This window comes from Elgaria multicarinata, chromosome 4, assembly GCF_023053635.1.
Source record: "Elgaria multicarinata webbii isolate HBS135686 ecotype San Diego chromosome 4, rElgMul1.1.pri, whole genome shotgun sequence".
Classification (NCBI taxonomy): domain Eukaryota; kingdom Metazoa; phylum Chordata; class Lepidosauria; order Squamata; family Anguidae; genus Elgaria; species Elgaria multicarinata.
In genome coordinates, this window is record NC_086174.1 from 2,110,071 (window position 1) to 2,134,222 (window position 24,152).

A 24,152-nucleotide genomic window follows, 5' to 3' on the forward strand; every position below is an offset into this window, starting at 1 on the left:
GCCTTCTGTTCTAGTGCCTTGTTGATGTGCCCTTTGCTGTTTCCTTAGGAGTGGCATTTTCAGGAGAGTGGAGTCGAACAGTTTGTGAATGAGAAGATCGACGCTTTGGGGGAGAAACTTGAAAGTCTTTTCACTCAGATGAAACAGCCCCTCTGTGATGGAGTGACCAGGGCCAGAAGATCCTATAAGAAAATTCTTGAGGAGAAGCTCACAGTAAGGGAAATCCCTTGTGCACTTTTTAGCAAATAAGTGCCTACATAATTCATCCCTCTCCAAATGTCCGTTTTGTGTGCAGTTTTCCTTATAACAATTTGGTTATAGAAATTTCAGCAGGTGCCATTTGTATATATGGAGAACCTGGTGAAATTCCCTCACACCAGTTAAAGCTGCAGGAGCCCTGCCCTCTTTTAAATCTGGTCACTCTAGTATAGCTCCTGCAGCTTTAACTGTGGGGATGAAGAGGGAATTTCACCAGGTTCTCCATATATACAAACGACACCTGCTGAAATTCCCTTTTCTATGCAAGTGTTAAAGATACAGGAGCCCTGTCCTCCTTTTCATAGGGTCACCCTAAGTTATATAGTCTTTGGGGTTCCAGGAGGCTTTCTTTAGGAGTGGCCTCACAACAGCCCCCTTCCAGGATATACAAAATAGGTTTTGTAAAATAACTTTTTAATCAGTGTTGGTTATTGTATAAAGTGTTAATTCACAGTTTTATATTTGTCTTTTGTTGTAGAGTGCCCTTGAGAAAGGGTTTTTCATAACCCGAAACACGTGGGCTTTGAATGAAAGACATCACTATCTTCCAACTAGCAGTGCTAGGGTGACCCTATGAAAAGGAGGACAGGGCTCCTGTACCTTTAACAGTTGCACAGAGAAGAGAATTTCAGCAGGTGTCCTTTGTATATATGGAGAACCTGGTGAAATTCTCTCTTCATCACCACAGTTAAAGCTGCAGGAGCTATACTAGAGTGACCAGATTTAAAAGAGGGCAAGGCACCTGCAGCTTTAACTGGAATGAGGGAATTTCACCAGGTTCTCCATATATACAAATGGCACCTGCTGAAATTCCCTTCTCCGTGCAAGTGTTAAAGATACAGGAGCCCTGTCCTCCTTTTTGTATGGTCACCCTAAGCAGCAGTGCTCTTTTGTGTTCAGACACTAAGAGGGTCCCCTCCTTCAGTCTGCACAGTTCTTCAGTAAACATGCATACATGAATGTGCATATTGGGGGAAAGTGTGTACAAAATGTATTAGAGTAGGGAAAATAACACACAGACTTGGTTCCGACAACACATTTGTCAACAGTGGTTTTAGAACTCCACCATGGAGTCTTTACACCACAGTTGAAAAACGTGTTGTCTGGAGGGAAAACTCCACCCTGTGCTGAATATCCACGTTATGCAGAGGAGAGTTCCTGTCCAACCGTTGTGTTCTGTGTTGTGCGGAGGGCTTTTCCCACCGGCTACAGTGATGAAAGGAGTGAGTGCCACTCTAGGAGAGCAGCCAGGATTGGGTTTTTTTTTGCAGCAATGGCTGATGGGATACCATTGGGAGGACTGGGGGAGGAGAGAGGGTGGAGGAACTGCCAATCAAACTCCACGGGAGCCCACATTCACACAATGGTGGAGTTGGAAGTTGTTGTGTGGCGAGTACCCCCTACAAACTCAACAGTTGAGTGGAGATTTCACACTGCATAGAGAAATGTGTTGTGTGAACTGAGCCACAGAAATGAGAAACTGAGAGCAACCAAAACTGTCAGATTTGTCCATCCTTGCATTTAACAGAGGTCTTCTCTTAATGGATTCACTAAAAACATTATTTCTAATTATCCAGAGAAATGGAGGGAACCAAGGTTTCCACAAGGTCCTAAAGGCGGTGTGCTTGAAGAATGGTGTGTACGCTTCAAGGACGTTTGCCCGCATAGATTTCAATGAAGACCTTGCCAGGCCCATCTATGATAATGTTGAGAACATATTTGGAAACATATTTAGGTAAGAGAATATCATCATATGGGTTCCCCCGCACCCCTGAGAAATTCAGCCTGTGCTCCGCCACCTTTGCCTGTGCCTCCGCACCCTTTGAACTCTGATGTGAGCAATGGGTGCAGCTTCTGTGATCAAACTGCTTGGGGTACGGAAATCCCTCCTTACAGATGTTGCTGCTGGGTCTTTGATGCGTGCGGTTCTCCAGCATTATCGGCTCAGATAAGTAGCCAACTCACACAAACTGTTATTTCTGCATATTGGAGCTAATTCATAATGTATTTATTTAATTTATTTAAAAACATTTTTAAAGCGCCACCTTGCCATTTCTGGCATTGTAGCACTTTACAATAACACATTATTATTATATTTATTTATTCATTTATTTAGCACCAACAATGTACTTGGTGCTGTACAAAATATACAAATAAAACAGCAACACCCTGCCTAAAGGCTTACAATCTAAAATCACATTTAAACATATGAAGGGGGGAAGGAGTTCACGAAACAGAAATAAGAGAATAATCATAGTAATAAGAACAGTAAATCAAGCTAAAATACCAAAAGCCATTGAAAATCTACGATGGAACTCGTGGTACGTAGATGCTCTGGAAGAGCATTCCAACACATAAAACAATTTCCATTAAAAACCCTCAACCCACACTAAAATTTAAACCAACATTGAGTCTGCCAGTGGTGGGACACAGGAGTGAGGCGAGCACTCAAGTAACCAGGGCCCAGGCAGTGCAGGGCTGCTATCAGTGGGCAGTCAGGGACACTTTACCCCTGGGGCTGCTGTGCTGTAGGAACTCTAATGGGTTCTTCTTCTTCTTCTTCTTCTTCTTCTTCTTCTTACTAGCTGTACCCGGCCACGCGTTGCTGTGGCTCAGTCTGGTTAAATTGAAAAGAAAGAAAAGACAAAGCGGATGTTTCTAATATGTTTAATTTCACAATGCTTGTGGGTATACAAAATTGTTTGTTGTTCCATTGTCTGTGTAGATATAGAGATTGTCTGGTTTGCCGACTCTAGAACACACAACATATAATTGTCCATGTGAGAAGCAATCTGTGTCTAGATCTAAACCGCACAATTCTAAAGATTGGCCCTGAGCTTTGTTGATGTTGATTCCAAAAGCCAATCGAATGGGGAATTGCAATCTCTTAAATTGAAATGGCATATCCGTTGGAATCATAGGAATGCGAGGAATGAGGACATCTTCACCTTTGAAAGGTCCTGTCAAGATTGATCTCCGACTATAACAATTGCCACTTCGTCTATAGTTGGAGCATTGAATCTTCGCACATGTTCTCCAGCAGGCGTTTTGTCAGCATGAATAACAATCTTGTGTGTATCAGATGGCATCATGTCAATTGCTGTTTTGAACAAATGTACTAAATTGTTTTTTTCGTGAAGTAGCTGTTGCAGTTTTGAAACGATGGACCTTTTTATGCCGGTATAAATTCCGCAGCGTGCATTCAATTCATCATTGCCATCACCAATGAAATACATTTGTAGGAATTTATGTTGACTATCTGGAAACGGAAGGAGGGAGCCGGCTTTATTATAAATTTGTCCTTTGACTTTGAAAGTTGGCATAAATGGAGCTGTGATGATTTCTGCTCCGAACGACATCATTTGGAAGCATGAGTTGTATTTCCTGATGTTAGATAGGAAATGCTTTGATTCTGCGGTATATCCGGCAAGCAAAGTTTGTAATGGCTTTGGTGGTTCTCCAAGTTGAGGCAGTTTAATTTTTCCAGCAGCGCAACACATTCCTTTTGTTTCTCCATTAAATTTAAGAGCCTTGCAATAAGGACACACTTCAGTCATAGTGCCGATGAGAACATGCCGCCTCAAACTATAATCATCAGCTGGGTTGTACCGGAATGCAAGGCGATTGTAATCGTGTGATTGTTTACCACGGAGTCGTGTTTGACGCTGATGTGCTGTTTCTCGTTGACATCTTTCAGCCACTCTCAGCCTGTCGCGTTCATTCTGTTGAGAACAAAGCAGATCTGAAGCTGTAGAACGCAATTGCCGTGCTCGCAATCGTGCATCCTCAAGTCTGGCTGAACGTTGCTTGCCTGGTTCCTTGGCACGTATTTGAGGCATTTTTTTTCTTTTTTTCTTGTTTGCTGATGCCCGTTCTTCCTCAGTCTGATTTGCAATTTCTCGTCGCAGTGCTTCCGCTCCGCGAGTACGACGACCTAAGTGTGATCTTCTGCGAGGCATTATTTGGATGAAGTAAAGCAGATTGTTTGGTTTTTTAAAAAGGATGTTTTTACGGTGAGGAGGTTAGCGGAAACTCCTGGCAGTTACCTTTCTTCAGAACGTGTAACTGTCACAGGTGTGACATCTATATTCACTCAGCCAGTTGTGAGAGAACATGCAAATAAGAGAGAAGGCAGAGGGAGCGGATTTGGCCTACTGGTTGGTGATGTCACAATGATCAGCAGGACTGGTTTTGAGGAGGCCTATTTCTTCGATTTTAAGACAAACCTTTGACCCCATAGAGAACATAGTTACATAACAACGCTCGCGTATTCGAACGCAACGTTGTGTCAAAATTTCAAAGCAATCGGTGAAGAGCTTTCGGAGATATAACGACAGTAATGAACAGTCTTTTTCATTTTTATTTATATAGACTAGCTGTACCCTGCCACGCATTGCTGTGGCTCAGTCTGGTTAAATGGAAAAGAAAGAAAAGACAAAGCGCACGTTTCTAATATGTTTAATTCCACAATGCTTGTGGGTATACAAAATTGTTTGTTGTTCCATTGTCTGTGCAGATATAGAGATTGTCTGGTTTGCCGACTCTAGAACACGCAACATATAATTGTCCATGTGAGAAGCAATCCGTGTCTAGATCTAAACCGCACAATTCTAAAGATTGGCCCTGAGCTTTGTAGATGGTGATTCCAAACGCCAATCGAATGGGGAATTGCAATCTCTTAAATTGAAATGGCATATCCGTTGGAATCATAGGAATGCGAGGAATGAGGACATCTTCACCTTTGAAAGGTCCTGTCAAGATTGATCTCCGACTATAACAATTGCCACTTCGTCTATAGTTGGAGCATTGAATTTTCGCACATGTTCTCCAGCAGGCGTTTTGTCAGCATGAATAACAATCTTGTGTGTATCAGATGGCATCATGTCAATTGCTGTTTTGAACAAATGTACTAAATTGTTTTTTTCGTGAAGTAGCTGTTGCAGTTTTAAAATGATGGCCCTTTTTATGCCGGTATAAATTCCGCAGCGTGCATTCAATTCATCATTGCCATCACCAATGAAATACATTTGTAGGAATTTATGTTGACTATCTTGAAACAGAAGGAAGGAGCCGGCTTTATGATAAATTTGTCCTTTGACTTTGAAAGTTGGCATAAATGGAGCTGTGATGATTTCTGCGCTGAATGACGTCATTTGGAAGCATGAGTTGTATTTCCTGATGTTAGATAGGAAATGCTTTGATTCAGCGGTATATCCGGCAAGCAAAGTTTGTAATGGCTCCAGTGGTTCTCCAAGTTGAGGCAGTTTAATTTTTCCAGCAGCGCAACCCATTCCTTTTGTTTCTCCATTAAATTTAAGAGCCCTGCAATAAGGACACACTTCAGTCATAGTGCCGATGAGAACATGCCGCCTCAAACTATAATCATCAGCTGGGTTGTACCGGAATGCAAGGCGATTGTAATCGTGTGATTGTTTACCACATAGTCGTGTTTGACGCTGATGTGCTGTTTCTTGTTGACGTCTTTCAGCCACTCTCAGCCTGTCGCGTTCATTCTGTTGAGAACAAAGCAGATCTGAAGCTGTAGAACGCGATTGCCGTGCTCGCAACCGTGCATCCTCAAGTCTGGCTGAACGTTGCTTGCCTGGTTCCTTGGCACGAATTTGAGGCATTTTTTTTCTTTTTTTCTTGTTTGCTGATGCCCGTTCTTCCTCAGTCTGATTTGCAATTTCTCGTCGCAGTGCTTCCGCTCCGCGAGTACGACGACCTAAGTGTGATCTTCTGCGAGGCATTATTTGGATGAAGTAAAGCAGATTGTTTGGTTTTTAAAAAAGGATGTTTTTACGGTGAGGAGGTTAGCGGAAACTCCTGGCAGTTACCTTTCTTCAGAACGTGTAACTGTCACAGGTGTGACATCTATATTCACTCAGCCAATTGTGAGAGAACATGCAAATAAGAGAGAAGGCAGAGGGAGCGGATTGGCCTACTGGTTGGTGATGTCACAATGATCAGCAGGACTGGTTTTGAGAAGGCCTATTTCTTCGATTTTAAGACAAACCTTTGACCCCATAGAGAACATAGTTACATAACAACGCTCGCGAATTCGAACGCTACGCTGTGTCAAAATTTCAAAGCAATCGGTGAAGAACTTTCGGAGATATAACGACAGTAACGAACGGTCTTTTTCATTTTTATTTATATAGATTATAATACTTTCACAGCATTTAATATATATTAAAATCCATAAGTGGTTCACCATAAAATACAGTATAACATTATAAAAAATGTTGTTGTAAACTGCCCAGAGAGCTTCAGCTATGGGGTAGTATAGAAATGAAATTAACAACAATAATGAACCTGATGAAATACATAACTGAAAACATTACCACAACATTAATAGTAAAACAGGGTAGTAGCAGAATCCCTCACAGGTAAGGGAAAGCCTGTGTGAACAAGAATGTTTTCAACAGGTGTTTAAAAATAGCCACCATTTGTGCCTCTGGAGGAGAAGTTTAACAATGACTACTCGTCCTGCTGGTTATATGCTACCTCCAGTATCAGAAGCAGTATGCTGGGGAACATGGGCGGGGGTGTGTGTGCTGTTGCACTCATGTCCTGTTTGTTTGTCCCTAGCTGATGGCTGGATTGCTACTGTGCAAAAAGAATGCTGGACTAGATGGACCCTTGGTCTGATCCAGCATCAGGGCTCTTATCATAGAATCATAGAATAGCAGAGTTGGAAGGGGCCTACAAGGCCGTCGAGTCCAACCCCCTGCTCAATGCAGGAATCCGCCCTAAAGCATCCCTGACAGAGGGTTGTCCAGCTGCCTCTTGAAGGCCTCTAGTTTGAGAGAGCCCACAATCTCCCTAGGTAACTGATTCCATTGTCGTACTGCTCTAACAGTCAGGAAGTTTTTCCTGGTGTCCAGCCGGAATCTGACTTCCTGTAACTTCAGCCCGTTATTCTGTGTCCTGCACTCTGGGAGGATCGAGAAGAGATCCTGGCCCTCCTCTGTGTGACAACATTTTAAGTATTTGAAGAGTGCAATCATGTCTCCCCTCCATCTTCTCTTCTCCAGGCTAAACATGCCCAGTTCTTTCAGTCTCTCTTCTTAGGGCTTTGTTTCCAGACCCCTGATCATCCTGGTTGCCCTCCTCTGAACACGGTTCTTAGGTTCTTATGTAAACCCAACATTAGCTGGGATTGGGTTAGGTTTTTCTCCTTACCCAGTTTTTTTTAAAAAAAATATCTTGCTTTATGTTTGTTATGTATTAAGTTTAGATTGTTTCATTGTAATATTGAACTCATACTTTATTTATTTATATATGTTTTGTAACAAATATGATGTTGTATTTTGATGATGACGTTTATTGCGAGCCACTTTAAGCATAGTCTGCTGCTGAAAAGGGGCATTTAAATAAACGAAACTGAACATATACGTAAGCAGGTGCATATTTCATACTTGACATGGATATCCAAACTGGTCCACAGATGCCCCTTTTCCACAGTTGCTGCTCCGATTTGACACCTCCTTGCCTGCTGTTCAGAATATGACTGGAGGATGAAATTCATTGCTATGTTCTCAACACTTCCCCTTTAAACAGGATCCAAAAAGGAACAAGATGCAATCTGTGGCCTCATTTGGAAGGGTTTAAAAATGAGGTGCAGGAGAAGATCAGTCAGATTGCAAGAAACAACAAAATACCTGAAGACAATGGAAAAATTAAAGCTTTCATTCATGAAGTAAGTTCATACTGAGAAAGAAGCATTAACCAGTGAAGCAAAAGAAAGTACCCACACCTGGGGATTTTATCATCTTGTTTATTTATTTAGTTATTGCATTTCTATACCCCCCAATGCAGTTCACAAAAATCCATAGCACAAAACACAGCATAAAATATAATATAAAATAGAGAGGCTTTTTACACGAGACGTTTATCGTGCACTTAAGGAAGTTTGCAGGTCCTTTTCATGATGTCATCAATCTCTGGTCCCCCTCTCATCGTATTTCAGGTTTATTCCGCTATTTTATAAATCGACAAAAATGCAGTAATCCCCCAAACTGACACAATTCAAGAATCCGGCAATAATTTAGAAATCCTGCAGCAGCATCTGCTAGCCAGATCGGTGAAACATATGGAACATGCCCACAAGGAACCAGGAAAAACAAAAGGTGGTGGGTGGTGGTGGTAAACGCATGTATTGTCCCCATTGTGAACTCAGAAAGATGAAGCCCCACTAAGGTAGCAGGATTCAAGAGGCAGCTGGACAACCCTCTGTCAGGGATGCTTTAGGGTGGGTTCCTGCCTTGAGCAGGGGGTTGGACTCCATGGCCTTGTAGGCCCCTTCCAGCTCTGCGATTCTATGATTCTATGATTTTCCTTTAATGCAGAGAAGCTCTTATTAGCTTAAGACTGCAGTATAAAAGTGCAACCAGAGTAAAAACTAGCAGCAGTGCAGAGACTTCCAGGAGATGCTTACATTTCTTGAGTTGGCCAGCATTGATGGAGCGGGGACAGAGAAAGGGCACAGAGGCTTTAGTCGGGTTTTGTCAGCGCCAAGCCAGCACGTTGATTTGCACGTGGAAAACAATGGCAGACCCTAGTGGAGCCCCGGTTTCATGTTCTCGAGGGGGACCCAACACTGACAGGAGACAAGCTGAGTTTAAGAAGATCATTTTTGTGATTGAGAGAACTTTCCTACCTATATCTTGATCTCCACAGACAAATGTCATCATGACGAAACTAAGAGCAGAGATTCTTCAGCAGAAGATAGTTATCTACCAGAGCCTTCAAAAATACATCCAATTTGATCTGATGCCCTATTATGAAGGTAGGAGATCTTGATATTTGTATGTCATATTTTGGAGGGGTTTCGCTGAACAGTGCTAAGAGATGCATTCTGGGACCAGGTATATAGTATGAGGGATTTTACCCTCTATGATGTGGGTGTAGGCTTTGCAAGGGAAGCAAATTATGGATTTCCCATATCTGGGCAGTGTTGCTATGTCACGGCAAATAGCACTTTGATCAGATGTCATGGTTTCACATACTTAGGGGCCAGGTTCCTTTTTCGGGAGAGGGAACAGTGACTTCCCTCATCAGGGGGTTGTACTTGATGGCCTGATGGGCCCATTCCAACTCTACTATTCTATGTGTGGTTTTATCCTGGTCGTGGTTTTTATATTGTATTTTGTATTTTGTGTTTTTTAAATTGTTGGTTGTTTTATTATGCTCTTCATGGTTTTAATTTTTGTGAACCGCCCAGAGAGCTTCGGCTATTGGGCGGTATAGAAATGAAATAAATAAATAAAATAAAATAAAATAAAATGATTCTATGATCACGCTAACCCTACTCCAGCAACTGTTCAAACAGGCCATCAAATGATTCTAGATCTAATGATTCTTGATCATCCTGGTTGCCCTCCTCTGAACACGCTCCAGCTTGGACTCGGGGGGTTGGACTCGATGGCCTTTTAGGCCCCTTTCAACTCTACTATTCTACGATTCCATGATTCTAGATTTTACGTTTCAATAAGCCATCAAGAGCATAGGCAACAGCAGCAGTTTCCCTCATTGCCTTAATTCTACCCCTGCCGTTGTAGGGATTCTGTAACTGATTTTTAGTTGAATAAGGCACCTGGCATTTAACTAATTAACTTTAATGAATTAATTGGTAAGCACCGGTGTAGTGGCTAAGGGACTGAGCTGTGTGCTAGGAAGCCCTTGGTTCCAATCTTGCCTCTGCCATGGGATCACAAGGCTGTGTTGGATCAGCCACAATCTGAAGAAGGGGCTGATAATAGTGACCTACCTTGCAGGATTGTTGCAGGGATTACTGAAATCATTCATTTTAATTTATTTATTTATTTATTTAAAATATTTATATCCCGCCTTATATCACTAAGATCTCAGGCTGGCGTACAGATAAAAACATACAGTATAAAACAATAAATATACACAATTTAAAACAAATTAAACCATAATCCAAGTTAAAACAATATATAATTTAAAAGCAATAGATGCAGTTAAAACAGTTGAACAATGTCCCAGTGGGTTTAACCATCAAAGGCTTTGTTAAAAAGCCATGTTTTTACTTGGCGTCGAAATGCAATCCATGTTGGCGCCAATCGGGCCTCCAAGGGGAGGGCATTCCACAGTCGGGGTGCCACCACAGAGAAAGCCCTCTCCCTTGTCCCATCATAGCATATACGTTGCATTGGTGGGATGCGGAGAAGGGCTCCTCCAACAGATCTGAGGTCTCGGGGAGGCGTATATAAGGAGAGGCGCTCTCTCAAGTATCGAGGTCCCAAGCCATCTAGGGCTTTAAACGTCATTACCAGCACCTTGAATTCCGACCGGAAGCGTATAGGCAGCCAGTGCAGTTCCTTTAAGACCGGTGTTATGTGGTCTCTGTAAGATGTACCCGCCAGCAGTCTAGCTGCTGCATTTTGCACTAGCTGCAACTTCAACGTCGTCTTCAAGGGCAGCCCCACAATCCTGTGGGGATTTAATGGATTTGAATATATCACACACACACACACAAGCTAGATTTTGATAGTACCATAATCATCATATAAATACCTTTTTTTATAGTGTACATTGTACAACATCTTCCTTCTGCCTTCCCATATTGTTCCCCTCTTGAGTGTGCTGCAGGGTGGGGTTCCATTGAGCGCAGAATGGTAGAATGTGGACCTATGAAAGGGCAGTGAGGCCGGCTTTCTGAAGACCCAGCCAACAGTGCCATGGCCTATTAGCCCCTCGGTTTGGTAGACTTCGGGAGCACCTGCTGGGTAAATTGGTTGAAAGCAATATTAAGGATTAAATTAGTAAACATAGAAGGACAAGCCCTGCTGAAAAAGAATCAACACAGCTTCTGCAGTGGTAACTCACTAACCTTTCAGAGTGTCAGTAAATATGAAGAGAAGATTGAGGGGAGACATGATAGCACTCTTCAAATACTTAAAAGATTGTCACACAGAGGAGGGCCGGGATCTCTTCTCGATCCTCCCAGCGTGCAGGACACGGAATAACGGGCTCAAGTTACAGGAAGCCAGATTCCAGTTGGACATCAGGAAAAACTTCCTGACTGTTAGAGCAGTGCGACGGTGGAATCAGCTACCTAGGGAGGTTGTGGGCTCTCCCACACTAGAGGCATTCAAGAGGCAGCTGGATAACCATCTGTCAGGGATGCTTTAGGGTGGATTCCTGCACTGAGCAGGGGGTTGGACTCGATGGCCTTGTAGGCCCCTTCCAACTCTGCTATTCTATGATTCTATGATTCTATGTAGACCGTGGTAGCCCAGTAGATATTGTTTACTTTGACATCCAAAAGGCTTTTGACAACTCCATTATCAAAGACTTCTGAGCAAATTTAGCAGTCATGGAATGAGAGGAGAGGCCCTCTTATGGATCAGAAACGGGTTAAAGAACATAAGGCAGAGAGTCGGAATAAATGGTAAATTCTCCTGATGGAGAGAAGTAAATAGTGGGGTCCTGCAGGGATCGGTATTGGGACCAATTCTTTTCAACTTATTCACAAAATGATCTGGAATTAGGAGTGAGCAGTGAAGTGGCCACGTTTGCCGATGACACCAAATTATTTACAGTGGTTGTGACAAAAACGGATTGTGAGGAGTTATAAAAGGGTCTCATCTAAACTGAGAGAACGGGCATCCAAATGGCAGATGTGGTTGAACGTAAGCATGTGCAAAGTAATGCACATTGGGGCAACCCCCCCTCCAAACTTGATGGGATTTGTTCTTGGGGTTGTGGTGAACAGCTTGATGAAAATGTCATAGAATCATAGAATAGCAGAGTGGGAAGGGGCCTACAAGGCCATCGAGTCCAACCCCCTGCTCAATGCAGGAATCCACCCTAAAGCATCCCTGACAGATTGTTGTCCAGCTGCCTCTTGAAGGCCTCTAGTGTGGGAGAGCCCACCACCTCCCTAGGTAATGGATTCCATTGTCGTACTGCTCTAACAGTCAGGAAGTTTTTCCTGATGTCCAGCTGGAATCTGGCTTCCTTTAACTTGAGCCCGTTATTCCGTGTCCTGCACTCTGGGAGGATTGAGAAGAGATTCTGCCCCTCCTCTGTGTGACAACCTTTTAAGTATTTGAAGAGTTTTACCCTACCCAATGCCTGCTTACCCTACCCTGTGCCTGTTTGCATTCTCTTCCCCTCCTTATTGTTTTATTATCATTTTATTAGAATGTAAGCCTATGCGGCAGGGTCTTGCTATTTACTGTTTTACTCTGTACAGCACCATGTACATTGATGGTGCTATATAAATAAATAAATAATAATAATAATAATAATAATAATAATAATAAGAGTGCTATCATGTCTCCCCTCAATCTTCTCTTCTCCAGGCTAAACATGCCCAGTTCTTTCAGTCTCTCTTCATGGGACTTTGTTTCCAGATCCCTGATCATCCTGGTTCAGGGGTCATTCCAGTGTACGACTGCTGTAAAAAAGGCAAACTCCATGTAAGGCATAAGTAGAAAAGGAATTGAGAATAAAACTACCAATAATGAATAATATGGTTTGGATGCCTCTTTCTCCATGGGTCTTTCCAATTATGAGTCTGAATTAGGATGGCAATAGCTGTGGGGATTTAACCAAACTCCTCCTCCTATCCAGCCCTTCCTGTAGCACCACATTTACATAACCCCCATGATCACAAGACTTTGCTTAAAACTCTAAGAAATACCTTTTTCTTCCCCTCTCACAATACTAGAACCCAGTGGGTCGTATCCCATGAATCTGATTAGTGGGAGATACAGGACAGATAAAAGGAAGGACTCCTTCACACAGCACATAATTTAACTATGGAATTCACTACCACAAGATGTGGTGATGGCCATCAATTTGGATGGCTTTAAAAGGGGGTTAGATCAATTCCTGGAGGAGGCTAACAATGGCTAGTAGTCCTGATGACTATGTACTACCTCCATTAGCAGAGGCAGTGTGCCTATGTACATCAGTTGCTGGGGAACATGGGTAAGAAGGTGCTGTTTAGAGTTGCCATATCCACAAAATCCACAAAACCAGGAGACTTTTTTTGGGGGTGGCGGTGGCTAGGATTTTTTAAAAAACTGAGCAATGTGTAAAAGTCTAGGGAAAGCCCAATTTTTGCAAAGCCCATTTTTATTTATTTATTACATTTTTATACCGTTTTAATTTTTCAATTAAAACATCAACAACTGTAAAACCAGACATCTTAAATTCACTGCAACTGACTTCCAAGTAACAGATTTGAGGCTTGCAATCCAAATCCAAGGAGGTGGATTTTTGAAGGGCGGTTTTTGGGGGTGTGACTCTCCTTTCCTTTCTCCCCTCTCTCCTTTCCTCTCCTTCACCCCCTCATCCCCCACTCCCGCCCTCCTGTCCCCCACAAAACTCTCTTTCTTCCCCCACAAATAACCCAGCAGCTCCACCCCACGCTTACCCTAAAGGTCTGACCACAGCCCGCCAAGCTCACCAAACTCCTTTGCATTGCATGGGACTCAGGGAGCCTGAGCAGAGCACGTGCGCCTTTCCGTTGTTCCTCTTCTACGCAGCTGCAGTTGCAATAAGGTGAGTCACAGGGTGAGTGACTCAGATGACCCTGTGGAATAGCGGTGATGCTCTGGAAAAAGCACCGGATTGATGCGTCTTTTTCGAAGCTGCTGCTCGCTGAGCAGGCTCAAGGCACCATTTTGGAGGTCAGAAGTTCTCCAGCCAGCTGGACCAGAAATCCGGGATTCTTGCCCAGCTGGTCAGGACATTTCAGATTCTCCTGGAAATTGGGACATTCCCAGTTTTCTGGGATGTCTGGCAACCCTAGTGCTGTTGCACTCATGTCTCGCTTGTGGGTCCCTGGTCGACAGCTGGTTGGCCACTGTGTGAAAAGAATGCTGGACTGAATGGACCTTTGGTCTGATCCAGCATCAGGGCTCTTCTGATGTTCTGATACCTGGTAAAGCAAATGGCCAGTATTATGATGGGCTCCCTCGCACCCTGACTGTGACTACACAAATTGCTGACTTCCTGTTGTGTTCCAGTTGACATGGTCCACTGGCTGCATTGACTTTAACCTCAAGGGAACCAATGAATTGTTTTCTAGCCCACCGCTGAGATGAGGTGGGGGAGAATCCAGTAATGTCAGCCATGCCCACCAGTTTCTGCTGCTTCTCTCATCCTAGCTTTGCTTGCTCACCTGATCCTCCCTTACTGTGTCTGGTTGAATGGTAACGCGAGTAAAACAGCAGCAGCAACTTGGTTCTTCTTATGTGTGAGCCGCCGCCGCCCCCCTCCCCCATTGTATGTATGTATATATGATATATGATTGCATAGTGCTCCAGTGCTGACCATTAGTAATATGTTTCTATATGGGACGTTTTTTGTGCCTGCTGGGGGTGGGTTTTGAGTTCTTACGCATGTGGGTATCTGTTGGGAATATTGCAGCCTCATCTGCAAGTTACAGGAAGGGGGCAGTTTGGCAGTTATCTAGTTAATGCATGGGAATTTTGGAGCATAGCTAGCTTTAGGATCTCTCTCTGTAGCTTACAGTTTTTTGCTCTTTCGCTTCCTTTCCCTCCTCTCTCTGCCACCCTCTATTACTGGGAGCACATTCTTGCTCACTCACTCTTTCTCCTGCTGGTTTTTTTGAAATCCTACTCTGTGCCTGCTTTTCCATGTGGGTCTGGTAAATACTCATACCACTTTGCCTTTTTGTTTTTACTCTGCTAACTGCCTTTCTAACAAGAGGCAGCAATACCATATAAGGCCATCAATATCACATGGCGTTGCAAAGCATGGTAGTGCACTGTGTCATGAGTCTACCGCTTGCTTGAGGCTTCCTGTGCCTTTTGAAAATGGAAACAAGGGGGAAAGGCCAAATAGGTGTATTTATGTTCAGCCTTAAACCATAGGTAGTAAGAGCCAGTGTGGTGTAGTGTTAGACCTTGGAATGGGACTTGGGCAATATGGATTTTAGTCCCCAGTCTGCCATGAAGCTGACTGGGTGACTTTGGGCCACTCACTGAGTCTCAGACTAAGCTTGGCTTGTTGTAAGTATAAAATAGTAATGTAGTAATACAAATTAATTTGATCAAAATAAATATGATCATTTTGATTTGTATCCTGTATTCATTTGGTCTTGTACTTTGCCTCCAACATTTGAAAGCTCAGAAGCTCAGTACCTGCCCCAAGGAGATGCCAACCCATGTTGAAATTAATTCTGTTGGATAATTCCACATTGTTTCCTTCAGTTGGGGCTGAACCCACTGAATCAATTCCATTAGATTGAGCAGAGAATGTCCATTGAATGGGATCTTCTCCTTCACTCCAGAATCCAATATAAACTTCTCCTGTTGACCTTCAAAGCTTTTCATGGTCTAGCTCCTTCCTATCTCTCCTCTCTCATCTCACACTATTGCCCCGCTCGTGCTCTTCGCTCCTCTGATGCCATGTTTCTCGCCTGCCCTAGGACCTCCACTTCCCTTACTCGGCTTCGTCCTTTTTCTTCTGCTGCCCCTCATGCCTGGAACGCTCTTCCAGAACACCTGAGAACTACCAACTCAATCACAGCTTTTAAAACCCAGCTAAAAACTTTTCTTTTCCCTATAGCTTTTAAACATTGAGTTTGTTCTGACTCTCTACTGTTAGCTTCACCCTACCCGGTGCCTGTTTACACTTCCCTGTGCCTGTTTGCATTCTCTTTCCCCCCTTATTGTTTACTACAACTTTATTAGATTGTAAGCCTATGCGGCAGGGTCTTGCTATTTACTGTGTGGTCTGTGCAGCACCATGTACATCGATGGTGCTATATAAATAAATAATAATAATAATAACTTGTTATCCAGGTGTAACCCTTGCCTCCCTTGCTCACTACTAATGTTTTGACCATTCTTGCTTCTATAGAGGCCTCAACCATAAGGGGCCCGGGAGCCTGTGATCAGATGAAGACCATCCTCAGGGACAACATTGACAGAGAGGTCAAGAAGGAGATGTTTGAGAACGCCAAAAAAAAAATGGAGAGCTGTTTCCTCGAACTGAAGGTACAATGGAAAACCCTTGTCTTCGACTCTGAGCACAATCACTTGGGGTATATTTATTGCACGTGGCGTCCTCTTGATGAGGCTGCCTTTACATACTCAGAGCCTCCGTGACTATTTTTGTTTGTTTTGCTAGCCAATAGGTAAAACTGGCACAACCAGCTCCTATTTAACACCCCACCTCTTTGCTTAGACAAGTAGTGTTTCCTCTAGCTATCAGGATGCATCACCTGAGAGTAGGTGGGCAGATAGCCAAGCCCTCTTTCTCCACTGGCTAACCCATGGCCTGTCCTAACCTCCCTTCCTCCTTACATGACTTCATAGAATCATAGAATAGCAGAGTTGGAAGGGGCCTACAAGGCCATCGAGTTCAACCCCATGCTCAATGTAGGAATCCACCCTAAAGCATCCCTGACAGGTGGTTGTCCAGCTGCCTCTTGAAGGCCTCTAGGGTGGGAGAGGCCACAACCTCCCTAGGTAACTGATTCCATTGTCGTACTGCTCTAACAGTCAGGAAGTTTTTCCTGATGTCCAGCCGGAATCTGGCTTCCTTTAACTTGAGCCCGTTATTCCGTGTCCTGCACTCTGGGAGGATCGAGAAGAGATCCTGGCCCTCCTCTGTGTGACAACCTTTCAAGTATTTGAAAAATGCTCTCCTGTCTCCCCTCAATCTTCTCTTCTCTAGCTAAACATGCCCAGTTCTTTCAGTCTCTCTTCATAGGGCTTTGTTTCCAGACCCCTGATCATCCTGGTTGCCCAAACCTCCTGTATCTTTAACAGTTGTATTGAAAAGGGAATTCCAGCAGGTGTCATTTGTATATAGGGAGAACCTGTGAAATTTCCTCTTCATCACCACAGTGAAAGCTGCAGGAGCCCTGCCCTCTTTTAAATCTGGTCACAATATAGCTGCCGTATAGCTCCTGCAGCTTTCACTGTGGTGATAAAGAGGGAATTTCACCAGGTTCTCCCTATATACAAATGACACCTGCTGAAATACCCTTTTCTATGCAACTGTTAAAGATACAGGAGCTTAGTCCTTCTTTTCAGATGGTCACCCTAGTGGAACCAAACAGCCTAAGCAGCATGAGGAGAAAAATCATACACCCGCTCTTGAGTTTGGTCAGTAATCAAACCTCCAATTTTCGAAGTAACAATTTTTTTAAAAAAACAGGAATACAACAATGGACAGGAAGAGAGAACTGAAAAGGCATGGGAAAATACAAAGTAAAAAGTTGTTGACTTATGCTAAACTTATTGCCATAAATTACTCACTCATAGGAGTCGCAAGCAACATCTACCTGGAGCTAGTCAGGAGAGGCAGTGAAGGTGCCATAAACGCCAAGCAGAAGTTCCGATTCCACATTTATTCAGCTTTTGTGGGGGAGTGGCGGGGTAACTTCCCTATTAAGCCAGCTGCAAAGCATGTAGACAAAAAGATACTAGTTACTGTCTTTGAGATAAACCTGGGAAAATGACACTCAAGGGGAAACTGAATAAAGCAAATGCCTTCCCCTTTTAAGAGGTTGGAAGCCCAGAAATCATGTGCAACGTATCCCTTTCAGAAAAGCCTGATGAGCATCAGGCCAAGAATAGCTATAGCGAAGTGGCTATAGCAAAGCATCACACCCTTGAGCAAGCACCTTCAGACAAGCGAGGCCTCTGTTAATGAGATCCTTTAGACGGAGACGCGGGTGTGGGTGTGTTTGGACTGTGTAAAGGAGGCGCTCTGTCACCGATTGACGCCCCCTTCCTCCCCGCCCCCACTGGCGTGCTTGTGGCTTCATATGGGACATGCTTTGTGTCACACAGGAGGAGATCATGATGACGCTGAAAAAGGAAACTTCCATTGTGCTCAAACTGCTCTTGCTGCATCAGGACCAGCTGGCTGTGAAGTTACCAGGTAAGCATCCGGTCAGGTGCAGAGTCGCCAGGGGCTTACGAAATGAGTAAGGTACATCGGATTTCCAAGCAGTAGTTGGGCCTTAAGAAGCAGTGTTGTTCTGGGTTCTAGGGATCAGTACAAGAACATAAGGAGAGCCCTTAAAGTCTCCCTTTTGCTGAATGTTCTGCTTTGCTGTTTTCATTGTTACACCCGGACATTTGCAGACAGAAGGCGCTACGTACCGGAGCCGCCTTCGGCACAATGAACAATAAATAACAAGCATTCCCCCAGTAACTGACCATGGCACAATTTGATTTTACCAGTTTTAATCCTGTATTTTGATGATTATTAGTTTTTCTCCCCTTTTTATTGTTCTCTGCTTGGATATTTTATTGGATGCCAAGCGGTATATAAACCTTGAGTGTGAGTTGAGTGACTTCTGATCATTTTGTTGGGGCTTGGACAGCTGGTGAATCAAGCCCAGTTTAAAATCTTGAAAGTCTGCCTCCTTCCTTGGCATCCAAGGACCTTCACTTTACTGGTCCACGGGCCTCTCACTGCCGGCCTTGAGGCAAGCGACTCACTTTACAACTATAAACCATGTTTTGAAAATGTTAATATTTGCGCTTAAAGCCCTTCATGGCTTCAGACTCCCAGAAAGCATTGATCTCCATAGATGTTTGACAGGAGCCCAGCTCCAAGTCTAGTGAGGAGAGGCTTTTGTCCATCAAGGGCAAGGCCTTAACATTTGTGGCCCCAGGGCAACGGTACAGTTTCCCCAAGGAGGTTCATTTGAGCCCATCCTTTTATGCCTGAAAAACTGTCTGCAAGATGCTCCTGTTCAAGAAAGCGTTTGGCCAGAGGGCTGGCCTTTGATTAGCCTTAATTTGTTGCTTCTGTGCTGGTAAATGTCACTGGGTATGTTGCCCACCAGATGCACCTAAAATTGCATTTTGAAGCTTCCAAAGTCAGGGCATGAGCATATTCCAGGCCAGAGTATTTGTCCAGCTAGTCCAGTGCCTGGTGGCAGTGGTCTCGGGCAGAGAAGGGTCTTCTTTCCTGAGTCTCTGAACGGGAGATGCTGCCAGGTAATGAACCGGGGGCCCTCTCCTTCATGGAAAGTAGGTGTTTTACCCCTGAGAGACACCCCAAATTATGCCAAGCTGATGGTCCAGCAGTTGCTCTTTAGGGCCAGAGAGAACTCTTTTCTCATCACCTGCTACCTGCACCTTTTCGGGCTCCATCACACCTACTTTTTCTCCTGGGTTTGTGTCCGCTGTTTCCCTCTTCGTTTCCTTAGTGAGTCGAGCGCTGGGCACTTTCACATCTGTGCATTGTTGTGCTCATGTATCTTTCCACCTGTATCGCTACTATGCCGGCGAAATCTCCCGCCCCGCCCCCTACATTCTCCTGCAATATACGGTATATATCTATATATCTATACCTGTATCTATATCTATATCTATATCTATATTCTGCGCAAATACAATAGTACGGCAGCCTGAAACAGGGCAACAGAGTGTGTTCAGAGGAGGGCAACCAGGATGATCAGGGGTCTGGAAACAAAGCTCTATGAAGAGAGACTGAAAGAACTGGGCATGTTTAGCCTGGAGAAGAGAAGATTGGGGGGAGACATGAGAGCACTCTTCAAATACTTAAAAGGTTGTCACCCAGAGGAGGGCCAGGATCTCTTCTCGATCCTCCCAGAGTGCAGGACACGGAATAACGGGCTCAAGTTAAAGGAAGCCAGATTCCGGCTGGACATCAGGAAAAACTTCCTGACTGTTAGAGCAGTATGACAATGGAATCTGTTACCTAGGGAGGTCATTCAAGAGGCAGCTGGACAACCACCTGTCAGGGAGGCTTTAGGGTGGATTCCTGCATTGAGCAGGGGGTTGGACTCGATGGCCTTGTAGGCCCCTTCCAACTCTGCTATTCTATGATTCTATGATTCTACGAATTACGTTTAAATAACACACTATGCTCTCCCCTATGATCATATTAAACAACATAAGTGAAGAGAAAGTATTAGATTTTGGAGAGGTTCGTGATCAATGTTGCCATGGCAATGGGAAACCAACATCGTTCTGGCCAGGAAACTGAGATGTGCCTACGCAGGGGTATGAACCATAGAGTTATATGGGACTGAGTCCTGGGCATGGGGGGCGGCAACCTCGCTCGCCCTTCTCTGTAGTGTGTTTGGGCACCTTCTGTCCCTCCCCCTTCATGGTTGAGCAGAGCACTGCCCTGCCTTCCTCTTTGGTCAGTGAGGCTGCCCTTTGACACACATGCCCCCAACAAAAACGGGATGGTCCGATATAGCACAAGGACAGCAATCCATGGGAGGGAAGAGTGGCTTTATTGCGCATGGAAGGGGAAAAAAAGAACTTTCCCTGCTCCCAAAATAAATGGAGAAGACGAGTGCAGGACAGGGACGATGTCATGTGAGTACTGTGCTGCAAAAACACATACCAGGCATGGCGAGAATGTGATAAATCGCTGGTTTGTTGGGGCTCTTTAAAAAAGTGCTTCAGACACCAGTGTGTGTATGTGGGGTCTATGTAAAGCTAGTCAGGATCTCTTCTCGATCCTCCCAGGGTGCAGGACACAGAATAACGGGATCAAGTGACAGGAAACTAGATTCCCGCTGGACATCAGGAAAATCTTCCTGACTGTTAGAGCAGTACAACAATGGAACCAGATACCTAGAGAGGTTGTGGGCTCTCCCACACTAGAGGCCTTCAAGAGACAGCTGGTCAGCCATCTGTCTGGTAGCCCAGACTTGTCTTCCATGAGGGCAGTGATTCTTTCTGGGGTCTCTGGAAGAGGTGGTTCTCCTCACCTGCTACTTTTTCTTATACCCGGATATGTCAGGAATTGAACCTGGGGCCTTCTGTTTGCCAAGCACATGCTGTACACTGAGCTATGCCCCCACCTAATAAGCCTCAGAGGGGGGAAACCATTCGGGGAGAGCATGAATTGGAGGAAGAGGAACAAAGAACGCTGAATCCTTCTCTGCGGTGTTCCTTCTGCAACTCCCCCTCCAGCTGCCCCTCCCCTCTCATTCCTGATATCTGTTCGGAAAAAAAATATGGGAAAAAGGGAGGACAGGAATTGTTGCAGCAGGTGGGAAACTTCCACTCCTGCCGAACTGCTTCTCCACCTCTCGCAAAGCCAGGTTTCCCCTAGGAAAAGCAGATATTGGGGTTTAGATATGCATCTCTGAGGGTAAAATGTAGAATTGGCCTTTAATGCCAAATACCTTCACCTATTGTCATTTAACAGATGCTGGCGAGCATGTTGCCTGCTTTACAGTCATCTGCGTAATGTTGGATGGAGCCTAGGGTTACCATATGACCAGATTTGCCCGGATTAGTCCAGTGTTTTGGTGACAAATCTGGGAGGTGGAGGAGAAATCCAGATTTTTCCAATCTTCCTCAGCCAAAGAGCAGCTCTAATGGGAATTAACAAAAATGCTTATAACACCATCATTTTTAAAGATAAAGACATGAAACTTGGCACAATGGTAGCTCTTAGGTAGGGCTTTAGCCACACCAAATTTGAAACAGATCCGTTCATCCATTGATTTTTAAGGATTTTTTTAAAAAATTGAGGTTTTAAAATTATGATTTTTAAAACAGTCATTTTTAAAGATAAAGAGCTGAAAGTTGGCACCATGATAGCTTTTAGGTAGAACTTTAGCCGTACCAAATTTGAAACAGATCCGTTCATCCATTGATTTTTAAGGATTTTTTTTAAAAATTGCAGTTTTAAAATTATTATTTTTAAAACAGTCATTTTTAAAGATAAAGAGCTGAAAGTTGGCACCATGATAGCTTTTAGGTAGAACTTTAGCCGTACCAAATTTGAAACAGATCTGTTCATCCATTGATTTTTAAGGATTTTTTTAAAAAAATTGAGGTTTTAAACCTAATGTTGGAGTAGAGAAACTTGTGACAATTATACACAAGCGTTTTTTAAAAATTGAAATTTAAAAAAGCCAGCCATCCTGCTGGCCAGTAGCAAACCCTATTAACAACAACAGCAGCTTGCAATGAGTGAAGACACAGTCAGAAAAGATATTTTAGGGAAGGGGAGACTGTAACCCACAGTGTATAGCAAAAGCTTCAAAGTACAGCAAAACCTACAAAAGTAGGAGTGAGTGAAGTTAATTTCAGATACAGTGAATCTCTCACTTGTTCTTTATTTCAGTGATTTTAACATTAAGATGTTATGTAGAACAGATTTGTCTCAAATGTGTGCTGTAAAATCAGACATGTGACCAAGGCTATGTTTGGGTGGGCACGCCCCCTTGGTACTGGACACGCCCCCTTGGGGGCCGACCATGTTGTCCTCCTTTTTGGCTTCCAAAATATGGTCACCCTAACGGAGTCTGTATGCACAGAAAAAGCATCCTTAGTTTTATTGGGGGCAGGGTCTGTGGATTTTAAACACATCTTGGCCTAATCATATTATTCCTCCTTCCTCCCTTCTTCTTTTACAGATATTGCGAACGAGTGCAGAGCTATCAAGCAGCTCCATAACATGTTATAGAATTTCTACCTATAAAGCAGAAAGTATGTGTGTGTCATATATGTCCATAAATGTTTACCCACTTCCAGATGAGTTGGAAACTTGTCACGGTGATAGGTCTGGCTGTGTCATGTACCAGAAAAATCTAAACACATGAATTTTGGGATTTTAAGTATTTTTAAAGAATTTAATAAAAACCTAGTTTTTTGCCTACAACTCCCAGCATGCCTTGGGTGGGAGGCCAGACTTACCAGTCTTTGGTAGCCATTGTGAGTGCATGGGAAGGTTGCCGCTGCATGTCTTTCACAACCCTGATTTCTAAGGTTGGTCTCCAGCAGTCAGCCCAATTCCACATAAAGGGAAACAACCCACATAAATGGGCTGTGTCTGTTTGCGATGCCTCCTCCCACCCTCTGCGTGGTTTTAAAATCACAACTAGATACAACAGCGTGACTTTGAGGGGTCGAACATGCTCAAAGGCACTCCATCCTGATATCGCTGTTTTCTCAGGGTCTGGGGGGAGCAAGTGTGCAGCCGTTGACCTTAAGAGGGAGTGAGGAAGGGGAGCACGCTGTCTGGCAGGACTTGGCCAGAGCTGGGTGCATCCGCTGACAGCCACTTATCTCCCCTTCTTGGCGATGCTACTGCTCAATGCTCTATCAAGGAGCAGCATCAGCAACAAGAGGATGTCTCAGAGGACGCGAGGACTTGCGGGTTGCCAAAGGCATGCTGGGAGGTGTAGTACTGGCATGTAGAGTGGCTGATTTAAAATAAAGCATGTGTGAGCAAACCAGGTCACTATCTCTCAATCCTAACTCAGCTCCCTCTTCCCTGACCTCTCAGTACTGTAACTACCTTTGTTCTCCTTTCTCCAACTGCCTTTCCCCAACTGCCACTCACCCCGCCCACCATTCCATTCTAGCCTCAGCTGTCAGTCATTCCTCCATTCACTCTTCTGTTTCAATGGTATAGTCAGGGTTTTGCATCATATTCATAGAATCATAGAATAGCAGAGTTGGAAGGGACCTACAAGGCCATCGAGTCCAACCCCCCTGCTCAATGCAGGAATCCGCCCTAAAGCATCCCTGACAGAGGGTTGTCCAGCTGCCTCTTGAATGTCATCTGCATCCTTGCCTCGCTCTGGAGAATTAAGTCGGGGTAAGCACCTAACTTTTTTACCCCGCAGCTTTGGTGGGAAGCCCTGGGGTGGGTATGCGATCGCAGCGGCATCATAGAATTGATGCCACGCCACTGCACACCCACCCCAGGGCTTTCCAAATGTTTCGACGGCTAGGAAAGGAACTTGCTTAGCTTGGAATTGGTACATTTCTAGTATTCTTCCTTCTTTCGTTTGCTAAGTCTGCTACAGGTTTCAATAAACACACACACACACACACACACACACACACACACACACACTCCTGAAGAAAGTCTATGAAACATCGAGCCATGTGTTATGCTTTTGTATGTTCCTG

At 44.1% G+C, this 24,152-nt stretch overlaps 1 protein-coding gene across 1 annotated transcript in view; it reads left to right on the top strand.

Annotated features, from left to right (window-relative positions):
- The window catches only part of LOC134398120 (nuclear GTPase SLIP-GC-like), a 65,287-nt gene extending 41,639 nt beyond the window's left edge, over positions 1-23,648 (top strand). Inside the window, exons 12-18 of the mRNA XM_063125365.1 lie at positions 49-213; positions 1,836-1,993; positions 7,822-7,960; positions 8,941-9,049; positions 16,129-16,265; positions 18,072-18,162; positions 22,649-23,648. Coding sequence (XP_062981435.1) covers positions 49-213; positions 1,836-1,993; positions 7,822-7,960; positions 8,941-9,049; positions 16,129-16,265; positions 18,072-18,162; positions 22,649-22,698 — 849 coding nt within the window. The 3' untranslated portion in view covers positions 22,699-23,648. The remainder of the gene's footprint in view (positions 1-48; positions 214-1,835; positions 1,994-7,821; positions 7,961-8,940; positions 9,050-16,128; positions 16,266-18,071; positions 18,163-22,648) is intronic.
- Positions 23,649-24,152: the final 504 nt, after the last annotated feature.